Source organism: Sarcophilus harrisii, chromosome 4 (genome assembly GCF_902635505.1).
Source record: "Sarcophilus harrisii chromosome 4, mSarHar1.11, whole genome shotgun sequence".
Lineage (NCBI taxonomy): Eukaryota > Metazoa > Chordata > Mammalia > Dasyuromorphia > Dasyuridae > Sarcophilus > Sarcophilus harrisii.
In genome coordinates, this window is record NC_045429.1 from 422898373 (window position 1) to 422919735 (window position 21363).

Sequence of the window (21363 nt, forward strand, 5' to 3'; positions counted from 1 at the left end):
TGAAAGCATCTCAACCCCCCAAGTGTCACTCATGCTCATCCCCTGTCTAGATGACTCAAACTCAGATTCATTTGGGAGGTCTGACTGGTCTTTGCGGGCCCTTTATGATTCCCACTTTGCTGAAGCTACTGCCTTTGCAGAGGCAGGAAGTCTGCAGAACAGCGCAGGGGATAGAGAAACCCATTTTATGGTGTCAGAAATTCGTTTAAACTATTAGGGGATGTCACATGGACGAGCCAGGAGGGGAGCATCGGTGACACGGCACTTACCGGAGGACAATGGCAGATGAAGCCGCTGGGGGTGTTGCTGGCAACGGCACAAACGCCTCCGTTCAGACATGGCATCTGGGGACAGACATCCACGAAGGTCTCACAGTGTCGACCTGAAAGGAAAACTGGTCTTAGATCCTGGGTCAGCCTCGAAGGCAAAAAGTGGCTTCAAAGGGTACCTTCAAACTGCCCCAAGATCTGCTGGGAAAGAGTGGGCCGTACACTGGTTACAGAGCCAGGGAGCTGAGACGAGGAAGACATTTGACTGTCTTCATGAAGTTGTACGAAGAACCAAAGCCAGAAACCAAAGAGTGATGGCTCAGAGTCAGAAAATCATAGCTCTCTCTTCCCAATAAAGATACATTGTTGATTCTCGGATTCCAGGGAATCACTTAATAAATCACCTCTTCTTGCATTAACTATCTCCCTCCAAAAAGAGGATGAATTTGGTTTAGAGGTTCTCTAACTAGGTCCTCACTTTTCTGACAGAAATATAATTCCAGAATCTCAATGAAAAAAAACAGCACATCAGGGATCATTTAAATAACCTATACCTGAACAAAATTCCCTGGACACAAGAGAATGTTTTTCTAGTAAAACTGGACCAGTTTTCCTCATCTTAGCCTGTGGTCTCTTGAGTGACAGGCCCATGTCTAGAATGCACTCCATTCTTGCGTCTGATTTTTAAAAGCTCCCCCTTATTCCAACATTACTTAATCCATGTAACTTTTCTTGACCTCTGGGCCATCTTCCTCTTGAGTTCTACCATTTCTCCCATATAACCTTATTCCACTCTGCCTGGTATCCTCCTCATCTGAATACATCATGTCCCTTAAAATACTTTGGGTTTCTCAAAAGGAGCAAATGTGTCATTTTTCATTTTTCTACAAAAAGGGAATATTTAATAAATAAATGTGTTCTGGATTTGAACAGCTAATTCAATTCTACGTGACAATATTGCCCTCTGCTGGCTTTCTTGACCAGTCAGCAGCTCCCAAATGGAGATGGGAAATCTGGAAGAAGGGCATTCCAGTCAAAGTAAAGATGTCCACTTGTCAGAGACGTTGTAAAGGGAATTTCTGCTCATTTTGTTTTGCGTGGCCACATACGTATAACCTATATTAAACTGACTGCCTTATCAATGAGGGGGAAGAGCGGGGAGGGAAGGTGAGAACTTGAAACCACCACATTTAAAAAATTTGTTTTTACATGGAATTGGAGAAAAATAAAATGTTAAATGAAGGTGGGGGAAAGAGAATCATTTCAATAAAATGGGAGTGGAATCTAGACTATGGGAGCTCAGAAGGGAGTGGGTAGGGGAGCTACATCCACTATTCTTTCAAAAATTCTAATGGCAATGCTGTCATACAGTCTGTTGACTAAGCTACTTAAGGGGAAAATACCCAAGTCCACTTGGGTCTGGGCTTTTCCCCTCCCATAAGGCTAGCTGTCCCTGAGAGGGATGTCCAAGCCTCCATTATTGCAGAATCAGAAGGAGAGCCCCCCAGGACCCTGCTCACTTACCAGTGAAGGTGCTCCGGCAGATGCAGGAGTAGTTATTGATGAGCTGGATGCAGTCCAGGCTGCCTTCGGGGTTACAGGGATTGGAGAGGCACTCGTTGATATCCCCTTCGCAACGCTCACCAGCAAAACCAGGAAGACATCGGCAGGTGTAGCCCCCGATCTTATCCACACACTGCCCCCCGTTGAGGCAGTGAGGACCTCCGGCATCCGGGGCACAGTCATCAATGTTCTCTTCACACCGAAGGCCTGAGAGAAAGACAGACACCAGCCGGGGTGACTAAACTGCATTAATTTTAGCAAAAGGTCAGCTCTTCTTCTGACTCTTTCAGGGCTTATCAGATGCCATAACTCAACTTCCAATGGATCTTGAAGTCAGGGATTAATAACCTGATTGTCTGTGGTTATTGATCACCACCTTATGGAAGAACAATTCTCATGGGATTGATGAGAAAGCCCAAGCAAAGACAGGAGGAAAGGAACAGGGAGAAGCAGGAGAGGAAAATGGAATAAAGAATTTGAGCGTTTGAAAGATCCTTCGAGATCATCCACGCCTAATGCCCCCTCATTTACAGAGGAGGAAGGTAAAGAGCTTCAGTGACTCACCTAGTCAAGTGACCATTAATATGGCAGTTCAGGAACAAAAACAGGGAGATCCTTAAGCCACAATTCATTGTTCTTTTCACTAAATCACAAACAGGCCCCAAGAACAGAAGGAGAAAGGACTGGAAAGGAAGAAGAAGAAATAGGAAAAGGAAGAGAGAAGGAGAGACAGGAATAGGGGATGGTGGTATGTTACTAGCCATTGCCTCATGGGCCTCTAGGTTTAAAGCTTTTGGAGCAGGTCTGAATTAAATAAAATCATGTCCAGCAAACATTTTTTTTTTTTGGTTCTTAACTGCAAGTGCTCTGGTTAGACAAGTAATGTGATTAAATAGCAAACTTGTTTTTAGAAATTAAACGGTGAAGAGAGGTGAATGAAACACTTGGATAAAACAGGTTGGAGAAACAAAAATTTCAATCTCCCCAAAGGCTAGCAATTAAAAACAGGGCTTAGGAAGAAAGGAAATCTATAGACCTGGTTTTTTCATCATTATCTTCCTTTTCACTATTAATAATATTTACTGAAAGCCTCCTGTAGATAAAAAGTCCTGTCCTGGAGACACCTTGTCTTTGAAGAAGACCTTCATTCTTAAAGATTTTAAGTTGCTAAGCAAATGAGCTCTGCAGGGATTATCATCCCTCTTTGAAGATACAGAAATAGAAAGATTGAAAGGTCAAAAAAATGACACAGTCCATAGGGGAGCCAGGGTTAAGAATTTTCTAATTCACAAAGAAACAATTCAGACAAGAAAGCCCTTCCTTACATCAAACCAAAACCGGATGCCAAAGAAATACTATCCCTTGAATTCTGGGCCTATACAGATCAAGTTGCTCCCCCCGCCCTTTTTTAGTTTTTTAGTAAGGGACTAAAACCAGGAGCAATGGGTAGATGTTGCAAAGAAGTCATTTTAGGCCTAATATCAGGGAAAAATTTCTTCCCAACATCCTCAAATTACAGTGACCCAATGGGATATCTCCTGAAGCAGTGGGTTCCTGTTCATTAGAGTTCTTCAAATAAAGGCTGGATGATCACTCACAGACTCAGGTCAGTCCAGATTGCCTCTAACTTCTCAGAATCTTTGATTTAGGGAAATATTTCAGGAGTCATCACGTCACCTCCCTTAAGTTTTCTCCTGTTACCTCATTCCTCATTAGATCCATCAATTAGGACAGATCAGCATATGGATATATTTTAATCTGCCTATTGAGTGAAAACAAGACCCTTTTGAAAGGACAGTGATAAAAATACACTGCTTCAGATGACTGAGTTGGGGCACATGACATTCTTCTTGACATGTTCTCCTTTGGCACCCAAACAAATGAACTGCCTGTTCTCCTATACTATCAGAGCCAATATTGTTGTGCTTTGTAAAAACATGCAGATTTCAAAGTACTCTCAAATTTAATATGATCTGATCCAAGATAAACAAATAAAACAGTGAGTACAGTCTCCATAGGACCCACATCTTTCCATTCACATTTATCCTTAGGTCCAAGCTAGCTATGTTGTGGAATTTACAGAATTCTTTCATGTTTTCCATTCTGTACAAAGTGAACTTAGGACAGATCTTCTTCCCTTTTTTGGGGGGAGGGGGAATTTATTTTTTATTGAAGCTTTTTATTTTCAAAACATATGCAAAGATAATTTTTCATCATTGACCCTTGCAAAACCTTATGTTCCAATTTTCTCCTCCTTCCCCCCATCCCCTTCCCTAGATGGCAAGTAATCCAATATATGTTAAATATGGTAAAAATATATGTGAATCCAATATAGGTATATATATTTATACAATTATCTTGCTACATAAGAAAAATCTGATCAAAAAGTCTTCTCTTATTTCTTAAAGTCAATTAAAAAGAAGATATTGGTAAAAAGTCATAGCAGAACTCCCCAAGAGACTCCAATGGTTGGGTTTACTCTCCCTCTGCAAAGGTCCATTCCATGTCATCCCTACCTCGAGTGCCTGGTGGACAGGAACACTTGAAATGGTTCACCAGGTCAATGCAAGTCCCTCCATTCTGGCATGGCTGGTATTGACATTCATCAACCTCATATTCACAGTTGACACCTTGGTATCCTGGTACACACTGTTAGCAGGGAGGAAAAATGTCACTTTTGGACTAAAGGACCATACAGGACCATAGGACTAAGAGTGGCTGAGAAATGCTGCACACTTTCATCAATCTGCATCTATCAGATTTTCCTACACAGGACCATAGGACTAAGAGTGGCTGAGAAATGCTGCACACTTTCATCAATCCGCATCTATCAGATTTTCCTACTTTGTTTAGGAATACTCCAAATCTCTACTGGAATATGACTATATTCTTGAAAAATGGATAAGTTAATGAAGGGATCAAGTACCCTGGGTTTTAATTTGACTCAATTTAATCATTCCACAAGAATTAGCAGAGGAGGCAATGATTTTATAAATAGGACTTTTCAAAGAATTCACTGAAAAGGGGGGAAGAAATATTGAATGATACTTAGTGGAGATGGTAGGACCTAGTGAAGGTTTTTTTTTTTTTAAAGATGGGGGAAATATGGACACATCCATAGGTAGCAAGAAAAGAACCATGAGATAGGGAAAATGATCAATGTTTGTATACTCTGAAAATACAAACCAAAAATGCGGTTGGGAATGGACATTTCTTAGTGGAAGTGGCTAGTAATAAAATGTCCCCAGATGGATACCAAAAAGACTCCAGAGATCCATGGAACTCCCTCAAAGGTAGAGATCTGGGCTGGGAATGAAACTGCAATATGATTCTAGTTATCAAGGGAAGGGCTCCAGAAGTTGATCCAATTCAATACAATTTAAGTACTTAAACTATGGAGAGCATCTTGCTGGCAGTGGGAAAAATGCAAGTGCAGATAAGATATAATTCCTATCTCATGAATCTTACTTTCTAGTAAGCATTAGCTGATTCATGGGAAGTTGGAATAGATAAAACAAATTATCAATATATTCTATCAAAAACAAACTATATTACATTCTATTTTGATTTTACGCTAAAAAAATCTACTATTAAATTAAATTTAACTCTAACCAGAAGCTAAGAAAACATGGTTATTCTTGCCCACCTCACATCTATATCCTCCAACATAATCTCTGCAAGTGGCTCCATGCTGGCAAGGATTAGAAGCACATTCATCCAGCTGTTTCTCACAGTAGCTTCCTGTGTAGCCCAGGGGGCATTGGCAATGGTGAGTGTTGCCAGCATCAATGCAAGTCCCAGAGTGTTCACACAGGCGATCAACAGACACTCCTACAGAAAAACAGAGAAACAGAATTGCATCATAGAGTAATATAAAATACAAGGCAAGGACAAGCTCAAAAAAAAAATAATAACAATCAAAAGCAGCCTAGAAACTCCATTTTATTGATATCTTCAGTTACTATCTCATAGACCTATTTAATCCAATGCTAGAAATAGAGAAACCATGAAAACAGAAGAGTTCATTCTCATTTCATGTACAAGTGTGTTGAACATCATCACAAGGGGCATGGGATGGCAGTGAGGGCAAAAAAGTTTAACAGACAATTTAGATGAGAAAAGCCAGATTTTAACAATGTGTTCTTACTGTCTGGAATTTTCATATTTTAGAAATAGTGCCAGAAGAGTCAAATGGATCTATCATTGCTTATATTTATATCTTATTGCATGGTTGATAAAGTGGATTCATTTTAACAATCTATTATATAAAATGGGAACCCTAATCCTCCCGATTCCCTAACCCTAAAATTTATTCCCATTTTACAGGTGAGAAAACTTATGACTGGTAAAGAGCATAAATGGGTGGAAACTAAATGTTCTGGCTCTATCCAGGACTTTTTCTAGCACACCATCTTAAAACATTTAAAATGGTACCAAGAAAAATATATTGGGAGTGAAGCTACATGTAAACTAGATGGAACCTTTAATGCCTCTAGTTTATGATATGATAAAAAGAAGAAAAAGGAAGTCCAAATCAATTTAACTTGATAAATATCTATTAAACAAATTTATTTTTATTGAAGGTTTTTGTTTTCAAAACCTATGCAAGGATAATTTTTCAACACATTGATACTTGCGAAACTTCGTGTTCCAATTTTCCTCCTTCCTCCCACCCTCTCCCCTAGATGGCAAGTAATCCAATATATATTAAACATGGTAAAATATATGTAAATTTGATATATGCATACATATTTATACAATAATCTTTCTGCACAAGAAAAATCAGATCAGAAAGGGAAAAAAATGAGAAGAAAATAAAATTCAAAAGCTTTTTGTTTTCAAAACATATGCATGGATAGTTTTCCAACATTGACCTCTGCACAATGAAATGATTCAGAGCCAGTTCCAAGATCATTGGATCTTGGATCCAATGTGATCCAAAGATCTTGTGATGATGAGAGTCATCTGCATCCTGAGAAAGGACTGTGGGAACTGAGGTTGGATGACAATAAACATTTTCCCTCTTTCTGTTGTTAATTTGCTTGCATTTTATTTTCTTTCTCATTTTTTCATTTTGATCTGATTTTTCTTGTGCAGCAAGATAACTGTATAAATATGCATACATATATTGAATTTACATATTTTTATAATGTTTAATATATACTGGATTATTTGCCTAGAGGAGGCTGTAGGGAGAAGAGCGGAAAATTGAAACAAATTCATTAAATATTAAACGTTAGGTATTAAGGATATGATGATGAAAGAACTGCCATCAGTAGACATTAGTAAGACAAATTAAAAACTCTAATGCAAATAACAAAATTATGATGCAAGAAAAGGGACATCATTTTAGATAAAGGGGAAGATTAAGAGCTAAGAGATATATTTTATTAAAGAGATGGAAAAATGTATGAGAAAAGATAGTGGATTAATTCTACACTGGCTGAATGGCCAAGTCCAAAGAGCAAGTTAGCTTGGAAAGCTTCCAGTGTGGAGTCTCTCAGATCTCCTGGGGATTGGGTCCTTGGGTTTTTGTATCAAAAAGTCAGAAAATGGCAATTTGCATTGAATTTGCAGATGATACAAAGCTAGGAAAGAAAGCTAACATGTTGTATGATACTTTGGCTAGATCATGATTCCTGTGTTCAGTTCCTGGACGTCAAATTTTAGGAAAGATACTGAGAATATCCAAAGCTCTTTTTAGATGTCTCAAGTGAAATTAAAATTATTCTGCCAGGTCTCAGAGGGCAGAATTAGGTATGAAAGCTAAAATCTGTAGACAGGCAGATTTAGCTAAGGAAGAAGTTCGGAACAATTATAGTTGTTTTTACTCTGCCATCTTGGCTCTGCCTCCCCTACAGTTGTCTAAAAATTAAAAAGGTACCTTGAGAAGACATGGGGTTCCCCCTCTAGAATCCCTTATCAGAGATGATGTTCAAGGGATTCTTCTACAGGAACACACAACTCTGGAAACCTCAGTACTATATGATTTCCACTCTTCTTTATCCTTCTGACTTATACCCTTATACATCTGCTCTTTCTCTATCTCTACCATCATTATCCAGTTTCTCCTTCTCCAATCTTTCCTACTCCACAAGCTGTAGTCTTTGTACTGATGATTCTTGCTATAGTTAGAATCCCCCTCTCCCCAGAAGCCAGGACTCACGTCTGCGGGATGCAGCAACTTCACAGGAGACGTTGGGAACGTCGCAATAAGCCCCAGTCCATTCGGATGGACATAAACACTGGGACTCTGCTTTTCTCTGAATGCAGGTGCCTTTATTTTTACATGGTGATCGGCTACAGAGGTTCACAAGGGTCTGAAAAATACACATACAAGTCCATACATAAACACATAAATATCTAAGAATCCAAAAAAGGGAAAGGAAGGGCAGGTACCAGCATTCGACTAGAAATAAACCAGCAGCCAAAATGTAGTCACCTCAGACTCATTTTGCCAGAAATTCCTACCCATTCTGTCCTGCCAGAAAAACTTCTCTCTTTCCTGGCCATTATGAACTATTTTGGCTCAACACAAAGAAAATGCTCATTAAAACCAGGCTGGTACGGATATATTTAATATGCTAAATGCTAATTGCAGTGGATCCAAAACAGGCTGGATAAGGACACTGATTTTCATCTTTATGGGATTTTGACATTCTTAACCTTATTGCAGGATGAGAAACAAACATCTACATAGGCTGTATTTATTTTTAAAAATTCACTTAAAATGAATTTGGTTTAAAAGTTCCCTCAATATAAGTAGAGATAACTTGGCACATCATAAAACCAGAGCTTGAAATCTTTGGTTTGGACCACTTACTTTGCTTTGAATGTACAGTATCATTAGCTTTTCAATTTAATTCAACTTTTATAGAGATGGCTGCTTCCATGCTTGAGATCTTTTTTAATACTTCTGGCAAAGGGCATCTTTATACTATCTATTGTTCTTAAAGACTTCCAAGGGAAGATGGTAAACATGGTGATACAGCCTCTTTGGGGAGCCTCTTCCAAGCATTTCATAACCTGCACTCTTTCTCAATAATATTAAAGCCCATTCCCTCCTACTCAGTTGGAATGGAGAACAGCTGCCTAACATTACTCTAATAACCTTCATCATTCTCTAAATGTAAATAATTTTAATTCTATCTTCAATTTATTTTCACAGTTCCCTTTTCTGGTTAAATGGAGCCCCCAGACTCCTTTGTTAGTCTTGATCCTTAATGACACTTTATTGATCCTTTTCACTTGTTTCCACTATATGACAAAACATGTCCTATTTTCTGGAACTTATACTTAGTTTGAAGGGACTGGAAACTCTTACAATCAAAAAACTGTTCCCTTTGGAAGTGATTTCAGAATCACTAATCAGGAGGAGGGTCTCCATGCTGCTTTAGAATTAATGACTTTAGGATGCCAGACTCAAGAGGTAGATCTTAGAAGGGACTGATTCAAGTGTAGTTACTGAGTAAGACTGAGGTGGGGAGGGGAGGGAAGAGGTGAATTACCTGACAGTTTTTCCCTGTGTAGCCCAATGGGCAATTGCAGCGGTAGGTCCCCACACCATCAATACAGGTGCCCTCATTCAGACATGGGTGGGAGTTGCATTCATTGATCTCATGAAGGCAGAATGGACCAGTGAAACCCACAGGACACAGACAAGAAAAGGAGTTGGTTCCATCCACACACGTGCCTCCATTGAAGCAAGAACTGAGAGACAAACAGAAGAAAACCAACATCAAAATACACCAAACTCTAGGAATGCTACTAACTGAGAATCTGGAATCCAAGGAGTGCAAGGTGAGTAAAGGCCTGTGAACCGATGTCCCCCAAAACCCCAAACCCGGATTTCCTTTCATGTATTTCAGGACTGTTTCCTATGCTCGCTGAACTCAATGGAGAGTCAAAAAACCTGGTGCCATTCTTATTTCTACCATTGATCCAGGATGTAAGGCTGACTTGGAAACTCCTAGAGAATGCTTAGTTCTCTAGGTTTCTGTTCAAGCCTTCAGGAACTTTTCATAGTCGCTTTTTTATGTTAGCAAAATTAATACTTTTGAAAAGGGTTGAGTGAGGGCCTGGGAGTTAACATTTCTTTCTCTAGTTACCATAAGAAAGCTGCAGAATTTGCAAAGTTTGTGATATATAAGGACATGCATAAGAATCACAGTATCCTTACATAATTTCCAAAGAGTGACTGGCTTAAATGGCTTCCCACCCAAATGCAGAAACAAATGGATAAGGAGCCCAGAGGTGGGTAAAAAGCTAAGAATAAGGGTCAAGGGCTCTTCTTGCTTCCCGATGAATAATTATTCCCATTTTGAAGATCCAGAAGGCTATATTTGCTAATTAAATAAACTTTGGTAAGAGATTTGGGAAATGGTGGTGAGAACTAAACAAATGTCTAATTCTCCACCCCAGGAAATATGGTTTGCATCAACTTCCCCCTTTTTCCTTGTGTTTGTTGGGGGACGTCCTCTTCTAGGCGGCTGCCTCTCACCTCTCAGTGCACTCATCAATGTTGTTCTCACAGTGAGGGCCATCGAACCCGGCCTGGCATCTGCACGTGTAACTGTTGACATAGTCGGAGCAAGTGCCTCCATTCTTGCAGGGTTCACTCAGACACTCGTTCATGTCTGTCTGACATCTATCGCCATTGAACCCAGGCAAACAAAGGCATGAGAAGGAGTTCACTCCATCTACACAGGTAGCACCGTTCTGACAGGGATCTAAGACAAAGAACACAAGTGTGTGAAAACGGCACCCACGGCTCACTGGTATCAGTCAAAGTCCTTCCTCCACATGTGAGCCACTTAAGAACCCAAAGGGACCAAGGTCAAGTACTCCCACAAAAGCAGCATCAGGCACTGGACTGTGACCAAAGACTCAGCTCTGGCTGCTCATGAGTCCTTCCTTTCCTGATCTTGGCTGACATGGTAATTGCTCTCTAGACTACAAATCTGAGCCTCCCCTTTGAACATACGGATGCTTGGCTCTCCTGGAAACAACTAATTTTCTTAGCTGGGGGAAAAAAAACTATATTACTTCCAGCTTGGACAGAATGATTTTCTGTTCCCTTTTTCCCAAAGACATAGAGAATCATACTGCTTCCTTCTCTGTGTGAAGACAAGGCAGCCTGGCTAAAGAACTAGAGGAAAGGTAAAAGAATAAAGGAAAGACTGTAGGGAATTTTATTCATATTGATTCATCAATAAACATTTACTAGATACCTACTATGTGCAAAGATACCTACTATGTACAAAAAAGTGGAAGAAAATCAGTCCTACAAAGGAATCTTTATCCAGGTGGAGATTGGATATATAAGAATATACTTAAGTAGAGCTCCATCCACTGTGTCACCTATTTATGTATTTCTCTCTCTCTCTCTTTCTCTCTCTCTACACACACACACACACACACACACACACACACACACACAATTACCAATATAAGAAAACTAAATATATAGCCTCTATTTTGTAAAGGGGAAAGATAATTCATTTATCAAATCACTCTTTGACTCAACTTTGCCTTAGGATTTTTTTTGGGGTAATTATTATTAAAGAAACTAGTCCTCATGGCAGCCCTTTTCCATAATAACCTTCCCACTGTGCCCACCGTGGCTCTCTCCCCACGGGCCAGCTGGCCGCTCACTCACTAGCAAGGCACTCGTCGATGTCTTCTTCGCAGTCCACCCCTGTGAAGCCAGGTAGACACTTGCAGAGGTAGCTTCCCTCCGTGTTATGGCAGACGCCGCGGTTCATACAGGGTTTGGAGACACACTCATCAATGTCCACGTTACACCGAGGCCCTGAAAGCACAGGAGGAGCAAGCCTTGCAAACTCTGGGGTCTCAGGGCATCCTCCCGACGGATGCCCAGGTGGGGAGCCACGGAAGAAGGTCCTCCAAGATGCCCTACTTTGTGACCACTAGGGGGCCGCAGATGCATGGGGGATGAGGGACAAGATGCTGCAGAGGAAGGGATGCTCAGGGACCTGGAGAACCTCAGCCTTTTGTTCTCCCTCTTCCTGAACCCGAGACTGCTTACAGACATTTCCCCATTGTCATTAAGCTGGACGTCCATCTCACCTTGCCAGCCAGGAGCACAGAGGCAAGTGTAACTCTCAAAATTTGCAGATTCCTGGCAAATGGCAGCATTCTCACATGGGTTGGGGTTGCAGGGGGCCAGCACCATCTGACAGTTCTTGCCTGCGGGGACCAAAGCACAGTGAATATGTGGAAACAAGCAGGCCAGGAGAGTAGACAATTGGCCTTTTTGGCATCAGGGTGACAAGTCACAAATTCAGATGAACAGGAATATCTGCAACCACCGATTCTACCTAAAACGACTGAAAAATGGAGAATAAAGATGGAGTCACTAGGCTTTTTGTTAAATAAGAACAGCACCCGTGAAATCTCATCCTGTTTTCTGGTGTTAGTCCCAGAAATCCTCCATTAGTGACAGAAGTCACACATATGGGGGGGAGTAGTGAAGGAAACATGTAGGAAGAAATGAGTTGGGGAGAAACAATTGCTGCACTCCTATGACATGCCATTATTTCAGAGTTCTTTTGTCCTCACGTAAATCCAAAGGAACTGAAGCTCTCAACTTACTGAGTGCAGAGCTTATGGAATGCTGAGCATAAACATCCAATAAAAGCTTTAGAACAAAAAGTTTCCCTTTCTCAAGGATGGCATTTTCTAAAATAAAGTCATAACTAACTTGGGCTAAATCTTGGCCAAATTTTGTGTTCCAATTGGAAAAAAAAATACCTTCCATAGATTTTAACAGAAATTTCCACTGTGATGTCTCATCAAACTGATGATGACTCAAGTGATTTAAGGAAAAAGCAGACTGCTCCATTACTAGTCACAGTGAACCAGAGCCAATTAGAGATGAATGTGACCATATGCCAGGCACTGGGACTTTAATATGCTTGTGGTTTTGGTCAGATGTAATCCCTCTAGGTTCACATGCAGGATATAATTTTAATGTGGATCTTATCTACAGCCACAACATAAACAAATATCTCTCTAGTATCTGAGAAATTCAGTGACAAATTAAATATTCTCAAAAATCAGCTGCAGGCCTCGGTATGACTGAGCTGTATAAACAGGCATATACACCCCATCATGTATATTTATGTTCCCTTCACTGCCAATACAGGCTCGTAAAAGGCAGGAGAGAGAAAACTGAATGTCAGATTTCCCTGACATAAAATTGAAGGACGTGGTAGCTGATTGAACATGGGGGAGAGAGGAAGAGAGGAGTCATAAATAATCGTAAAATTTCAACAATTAACAGACACGGGGAAGGGAAGGAAAGGGGGCAATGGAAGAATGTTGGGGGGCACTGGAAGGGAGAAGATGACTTTAGGTTTGACATGTGAGCACTTAGTAGACACTGGAAATGAGAATAACCATGAACAGTGAAATAACAAAAACCATAAATTTGATTTTGGAAACATCTGGATACTGGATATAAACTGTGCCATTATTTTAAGCTGCTGTCTTTGCAATTCCCTGGACTACACAGTTTCTCTGCCTTTACAGTGGGAACAATGATATAAAATAGCTACATTTAACAGAGGGTGGTCCATATGTGCTCGTCCTTGCTGTAGGTCTTTTCAAGGGAAGGCAGGAAAACCAGCCTGCTTGGGAACAGTTGAGAAAAAAATTCTCATTCAATGTGGATTGCACTACGTGAAATCCCTTCTAACTTTTTAGAGTCTGGAACTCTATAGCTGCAAAAGAGAACAAGAGCCTCCCACATCATGAGAGGGAATAGTGTTTTTTCCAAATCTCAGGATCTAGCCAATGAGTCCAAGAGAATAGAGAATGAGTCCCTATTATTCCGCCACAAGAGATAACCTCATTGATAATCAAATGCTGTACATGACATTACAGAGCCAAGTGCCTTTTCTGTTTTAACATGTACATTCTGGACACCTAAGGAACTCACCTGTATATGGAAGCATACAATGACAAGTATAGCCGCTTATATCATCAGTGCAGGTGCCCTGATTAAGGCAAGGATTTGAAGCACATTCATCGATGTTGATTTGACAGTTGTAACCTACAGATGGTGGGAAACAAGAAAAAAATGAAATTTAATATAAGTTTCATCACTGCTTCAAGTGAACAACTCAAGCAAAATTCACCCAATATCGGTAAATTAGTTGGCACACAGGAAACTACAGTAACTCTTTCAGGCTGCTAGAAAAGGTTAAATGTGATGAGAAATCACCACCATCTGTACAGTTCTGTAAAGGCAAGAGAAATTTATGCTATTCCAAATAATTCCTCAGAAATAGTCCAAGAATATCATTGCATGTAGTAATCTTGATGCACTATGGGAAATCACAATTTCTGAATTTGAGATTAGGAAGAGACCTCACTGGCTACTTACTACCTTAAATCCCTGATTCTCAAAACATCATTAAGATGAACAAAAAAAGAAATGAGAATCAGAAGATCTTGGTTAGATTCCCTAAATATACACTGACTAAAAAGTAGAAGAAAAACGCACTTCTTAAAACCTGGTTTCCTAAAAATTATGGATAGTAGGTTAGTAAAATACTAGAAAGCCTTTCTCCTGAGTTTTCCAAAAGCTGGTGGCAAAAATGGAACAATGGGTACCCAAGGGATAGATATAAAGAACTCCTGAATGACTACTTTCCTAGAAAGCAAAGAGGTGATTATCTGAGAACATCAGAAAGTGAACAATGGTTCCATTGTAAGGGGATGGAGAGCATGGATCCCTTGCCCTCCATACGCCAGCGTACTTTAAATACACTTGACCTCCACCTTGCTTTCCCTGAATTGTCTCTGCAACCCACCGATCAACATTGTATGTCTCAAGAGAACTAGCAAGTGAAATAAAAACCCTTTTCCTGTTGCTTCCACAAAAGTGACTGAATACACCACTCCTTCCAAAACTGGGCAGAAATGAGCCCTTTTTTTCACCTTTAAAGCCCTGCTTGCAGGTACACCTGTATCCATTCACCAGATTGTCACAGGTTCCTCCATTCTGGCAGGGGTTGGAGAGACATTCATTTTTATCCACTTCACAATTGATTCCAACCCAGCCTGCTTCACAGAGGCATTTGTACCTGAAAGAAAACCAAACAATAGACTTGAGAAATTCCTGGTTTTGATGCTAAATTACTACTGGAACATAACCCTGAGCTAAGGAAGAGAGAGAAAAAAATAAGCTCATTTAATCCCATTCACTACAGCCATAAAAACAGAAGTAAAATCCAATCAAAGGGAACAGAACTCTATAATTGGAGATTCAGCAAGGGACAAGGAACAAATGCATTTCTCTGTTTTCTCAGCCTGGAAGCCTTGGCCCGATGTGGGTATCCTTGACAATAATGTAATTCTTGTCACCCTCCTCCAATTTGTTCAAGATGTAAATGGTTCAAATTGTAGGGTCTGAGTTGAAAACTCACCCCCATGGTTACTAGTTTGCTGTGAATATTGAATTTAAAATAACAACAATGGGAAAATGTCTATTTTAATATTTACAAAGAGCTAATTTCATTTCTAGCTTTTTGCAAAACTACTGCAAATCCAACTAGAAATTACCCTTAGGACTATTTCTTCCACAGAGAAATGTGGGAGTTCCATATAGGATATCAAACGTCACACCAAATAAACTTACCCATTGGCGACACCTGTACAATTCCCATGGATACAGGGATTGCTGAGGCATTCATTCACTTGTGAATAACAACTGGGGTGGTGAGGTCCTTCTGGGCAGATGCAACGGAAACCATTCACATCATTGATGCACGTTGCACCCTTGCGACACGGGTTCGAGGCACACTCATCGATGTCAACGTTGCATCTTTGTCCTATGGCAAAGGGAAATCAATTCTTTTTATATGTTTTCCTTATGCATGCATTTCACTAGAAAATATTTAAGGAATTGGTAGTGGCTCTGAAAATTTATGTTCAAAACTCCAGAAATATTCTTTGCCTCCACATTTTCTCTTAATCTTCACATTAGCAACAATGCCAAATCCTGTTGATTCTGACACTATATATCTCAAATATGTTCCCTTTGCTCTATTCTTATGGTCACTACCTCATCACCTATTTTATAACACAAAAACTGGTATCCCTGTTTCTAGTTTTTCCTTTTCTGTTCATTCTTCACACAAACATAACAAACTACTTGGAGATATAGGAAAATCATAAAGAGAAGGAGGAAGTTGATAGTGAATAGACATTTTTTTTTTGAGCAGTCAGGAGATGAGAGAATTGCTGGAACGGACAGAGTGAAGGGTATGTACACTTGATGAGAATGGAAAATGTTTATAATAGTGGCAGGGTTGAAAGGGAGTCAATATCCAATAAATAAAAAACTTCCCAATGAACAATCTAACCCAGAAGAGTTCAGCTGGAATGAATTTACAATAGACCTCATCAACATGGTTTTATTAGTTTTTCCAGCAATGCAGGAGAGAAGAAAACAGAATCCAGAATGAGTTCATGAGAAAACAGGAATGGCAAAAAGGCTAAAGGGATTAGAATGGTATTAAAGTGAGCCTGAACCGGATATGCAAGCAAGTGAGATCAGCTTTGCAGTAATGGATGAGGAGGACCAGAGAGAACCAAGGGAACAAAAATGGCAATGTCGGACGCCATTAAAAGCCATCAATTAAGTGGGAGCAGATAGCTAAGAATGCAATTTTGGATTTTGAGATCTGGAAGAGGAAGAATTTGTAGGTGATAACAAAGTCTATGGTACAGAATTATCAGAAAGGAGCTGAAGTGCTCTTGACTTGAGATTGAGGTCACTGGAGATAGTGTCAAAGAAGAAAAAGGCAAAGGCATTCTAAGATTTACTGCAGTCATTCAGATGCTGAATCACTCAATCAACAAATATTTATTAAGAAACTATGTGCTTGGTACTGAGACAGACAAAAATGAAGCATATTGTGATCAGAGAAATGACATACTTGGTGGAAGATGGACAAATATCCTGGAGAACAAAAGAGGTGACTGATATGGTTGGGAAAACTCATACAAAATTTCCAAAGGAGTAGCTATGGAATGATAGTGGTGCAACAAAAGTTGGAAGTCTGTATAGCAAAGGCTTGGCTGAGGAAGAAAAGGAGGAAGAACAGGAAAAAAAAAGAGGTGCTGTTAAAGTGCACCGATAGGAAAATGGTATGAACTGGGACAAAAGGGAGTGAGATCTGGCTTTATAAAAGGTACACATTTTTTATTTCAGACTTTATTTATATAATCCTCACATATTGAAATAATCCTTATTTCAGTCTACTTTCTTTCCTTAGTGTGAACTTAACTTAATCCTCTTCTAATGGTTCAGAAGGACCTTTAAAAACTCTCTGGACCATCAAACTAGCAATTTTAATTTGGCGATGAGTGTGACCACCTGTAAGGCAGCATTCCAACCATATGGGATTACATTAAGCTATCTGGGCTGGAAACTGGTCTAAATGGGTAACATAAGACATTAACCAGGAAGTGGTCTTTGGAATAAATCTTACGATAGTCTTGACTTCTTGGGGTAACCTCTCTTTTATTAAAGAATTCCACTTACTTAAAGAATCCAATGAACTGGGTTATGTTTAATCAATGTTTTATTATCTATACCCAGACCAATCAGGCAGGCAATGTTTATTAAGAGTTTACCATGTCTATTATGTATCAGACACTATGCTAAACTCAAAATTACAAAGAAAAACAACATTGTTTTTACTCTCAACAAGCTCAAATTTTCATGGGAGACAACACAAATAAACACAATTATGTAAAATATATACAATGTAACATATATATATAATATGTAGACACAATAAACACACAGAGCAAATGGATGGTACTCTCAGAAGGAAAGTACTAGCATAGGAGGGAAGACAGCTTCCTGGAGAAGATGGGATTTCCATTAAGTCTATAAAGAATTCAGAAATGAGGAGGGAGAGTACTTCAGACATGGGGACAGACAGCAAAAAGGCATAGAAAAGGAGGCTAATATTGCTGGATCACAGAATAGAGAAAATATCTGAAATATTTTGTGAAGGCTTTTAAAAGCCAGAGGATTCATATTTGATACCAAAAGCAATAGAGAGCCACTGGAGGTTAATGAGTAGGAAAGAGAGGGGGTACCATTATCATCCTGGGCTTCAGGAAAAATCCTTGGGCAGCTTTGTGGTGGATGGATTGGAGTGGAAAGTGATTTAAAGCAGCTAGACCAAATTGCAGAAGTGATGAGAATCCGTATCAGGCTAGTGCTCATGTGAGTGGGGGGGACATGTAGAATTGAGAGATTCTATGAAGGTAGATATAACAAAACTTGGCAAAAGTTTAGGTATGTGGAGTTTGCTAGGAAGTAAGGATGATACCAAAATTGTGAGCCTGGATAATTGGGAAAATGATGGACAAAAACAAATTAAAAAGAAGGGAGGATTTGGGGGAAAGAAAATGAATTCTGTTTTGGACTTGCTGAGTTAGAAGTGCCTTTGAAACACATACAAGAAAATGGCAGCAACATCCAGAGAGGAAAGAATTCATAAATTTTAGGGAATATCCCATTCAAAAGAAACAAACACAAAATATTCTTTCTTTTCCCATCTCAATGCCAACCACACATTTAGAACCAGAGATTGCAATAAACAGAGCCATATACATTTAATGTGTGGGTATCAAAACTTTTTAAAAAATCTCTTCCCTAATTATCCAAATCATTCATTACTGGTGATTTAGTATTAATGAATAAGTAATATTTTGTTTATAATATCACAGTTGTGACTATTTTCCTTTTTTAAAATAACATTTTCTTAGTAATTCATTTGCAGGTTCTATCCTTGACCTGTCCCTTGTACACTGAAGATCCAAATTTAAGCCCAGGTCTGTACTATTGGAAGATGCTTCACACCCAGCCAGGTCTCCCTTCCTTTATGTAAAATGAGGATGTTGGTTTAGGTGATATTTAATGTCCTTCCCAGCTTGAGAGCATAATAAATGATGCTAATCCTGGTTGAAAGACATGCAGGAAATAGCTGCTACTGGCAAAAGCTATGAATTGAATCTCCCCATGCAGCAATTCAATACTGGGTCAGAGGAAAGATCCCCTAACTCTTTAGTTCTTTTGGGGTGGATTTTTTTTTAACCAGTAACTGGTTTTTTTTTTTTTTTTTTTTTGTCTTCTTCACTGAGTCAGAGGGACTTCTGACACTACTGTATTTTCATGCAGTTTATGGAAATTTCACTTTGGGAGGAATGAGAAGAATGGGAAACATGGGCATATTGATAAGAAGGGATAAGTAATGGAGGGAAACACTTGGGAGGAAGGACAAAATGGTAGTAATGTCAGGAGCAGGGGGATAAGATGACAAATGCCAAGATCAAGACCACATTTTACCTAATGAAAAAGCAAAATTAGAAATCAGATTGAATCTGAAAACATGTCATACTCTCAGTAAGTAATTCAACCTAATTTTTCCTCCCTGCCTCCAGCTTTGGAGCCCCAGTGCTTAGGACACTTGAATTACATTGAGAAAGGAGCTTAATAAATATTTGTTGTTAACTCTTCCTGGAACCTGCCTCTAGGCCAACTGTTTCAAAGGGCATTTTGCAAGGGGCTCTGTCTGGAAGAAGTGCAAAGAAAATGACCCAGAAATACTTCCTTCCCATTAGGTGCTGATATCCTCAGAAAAAGGGACCAGAATTATTAAGGTACACTATCATACACCTTGCAGGTAACTTCATAATTATTGATTAAATTAAAATAAGGAGTTGGGTGAAGTATAGGATTATATGTTTGCCAATTTTCAAAGGATCCAGAAAGCTGATCAAAGTAATAATGATCACTGGTTCCAAAGAACCAAAGAACCCAAAGATTAAAGTGAGCTCTCCTTAATTTACAAATGTAACAAAACATGCTACTTATCTCCCAAAAAAAAGATTCAAAATGCAAAAGGAGATATGCCCTTCTGGACTTGACTAATGAGTAAATCTGCTTTGCTTGACTAAGAATAATTATCACAAGAATATCCTTTCCCATAATGCGGAATGTTGGAGGGGATGTGGGAAAACAGGGACACTAATACATTGTTGGTGGAACTGTGAATACATCCAACTATTCTGGAGAGCAATTTGGAACTATGCTCAAAAAGTTATCAAACTGTGCATACCCTTTGATCCAGCAGTGTTACTACTGGGCTTATATCCCAAAAAGATACTAAAGAAAGGAAAGGGACCTGTATGTGCACGAATGTTTGTGGCAGCCCTTTTTGTAGTGGTTAGAAACTGGAAACTGAGTGGATGCCCATCAGTTGGAGAATGGCTGAATAAATTGTGGTATATGAATATTATGGAATATTAATTGTTCTGTTAGAAATGACCAACAGGATGATTTCAGAAAGACCTGGAGAGACTTACACAAATTGATGCTGAGTGAAACGAGCAGGACCAGGAGATCATTATATACTTCAGCAACAATACTATATGATGACCAATTCTGATGGACTTGGCCATCCTCAGCAATGAGATCAACCAAATCATTTCCAATGGAGCAGTAATGAACTGAACCAGCTACGCCCAGTGAAAGAACTCTGGGAGATGACTAAGAACCATTACATTGAATTCCCAATCCCTATATTTTTGCCCACCTGCATTTTTGATTTCCTTCACAAGCTAATTGTACAATATTTCAGAGTCTGATTCTATTTGTACAGCAAAATAACGGTTTGGTCATGTATACTTATTGTGTATCTAATTTATATTTTAATATATTTAACATCTACTGGTCATCCTGCCATCTGGGGGAGGGGGTGGGGGCTAAGAGGGGAAAAATTGGAACAAGAGGTTTGGCAATTGTCAATGCTGTAAAGTTACCCATACATATAACCTGTAAATAAAAAGCTATTTAAAAAATATATATATCCTTTCCCTCTTTTTCATTTAATTTGGGGACAATGGGAGGAAATAAAAGAAGAAAAAATTCTTAATAGACAAAAAATAATTTTATTTATTTATTTATTTTTGCTGAGTTAATTGGGATTAAGTGACTTGCTCAGGGTCACACAGCTAGGAAGTATTAAGCATCTGAAGCCAGATTTGAACTCAGGTTCTCCTGATTTCAGGAGGGTACTCTATCCACTGCACTATCTAGCTACCCCGAAAAATAAAAATTTTTAAAAGTATATGTGTGCCTAATTTATTTCTACTCTAAACAACTTTACTAATACTTTGGCTCTCTTCTGGGATGCTGACTCAGTATTTCCTAACCCACTACACAAATAGAAAGTATCAGCAGGTATAGAATGCAGAATTTATTTTTTAAAAGACTCCCTTAAATTATATAAACTGTTATTAAAATAGCAAAAAATAGAATATAGGAAAGGAGACAACATCCCATACTGCCAGGTAGTGGGCACATACCACAAGAGCCACTGATATTTTAAACTTCCCAGACTAAGAGACAGAGAGAGGTCCCAGGGAGAGGATCTAGGCTCATACCCAAATCATAATATCCCACTTCCTGCCTGGTCTG

General features: G+C 39.2%; 1 protein-coding gene across 1 annotated transcript in view; it reads right to left on the bottom strand.

Annotated features, from left to right (window-relative positions):
- Positions 1 to 21363, bottom strand: part of NOTCH2 (notch receptor 2) — a 168730-nt gene that overhangs the window by 13547 nt on the left and 133820 nt on the right. The window contains exons 13-24 of the mRNA XM_031967394.1: positions 15499 to 15691; positions 14799 to 14944; positions 13795 to 13908; positions 11922 to 12041; positions 11491 to 11643; positions 10333 to 10561; positions 9341 to 9542; positions 7999 to 8152; positions 5479 to 5663; positions 4349 to 4481; positions 1794 to 2039; positions 270 to 382 (exon numbers count right to left, since the gene is read on the bottom strand). Of these exons, the coding sequence (XP_031823254.1) occupies positions 270 to 382; positions 1794 to 2039; positions 4349 to 4481; positions 5479 to 5663; positions 7999 to 8152; positions 9341 to 9542; positions 10333 to 10561; positions 11491 to 11643; positions 11922 to 12041; positions 13795 to 13908; positions 14799 to 14944; positions 15499 to 15691 (1988 nt within the window). The remainder of the gene's footprint in view (positions 1 to 269; positions 383 to 1793; positions 2040 to 4348; positions 4482 to 5478; positions 5664 to 7998; positions 8153 to 9340; positions 9543 to 10332; positions 10562 to 11490; positions 11644 to 11921; positions 12042 to 13794; positions 13909 to 14798; positions 14945 to 15498; positions 15692 to 21363) is intronic.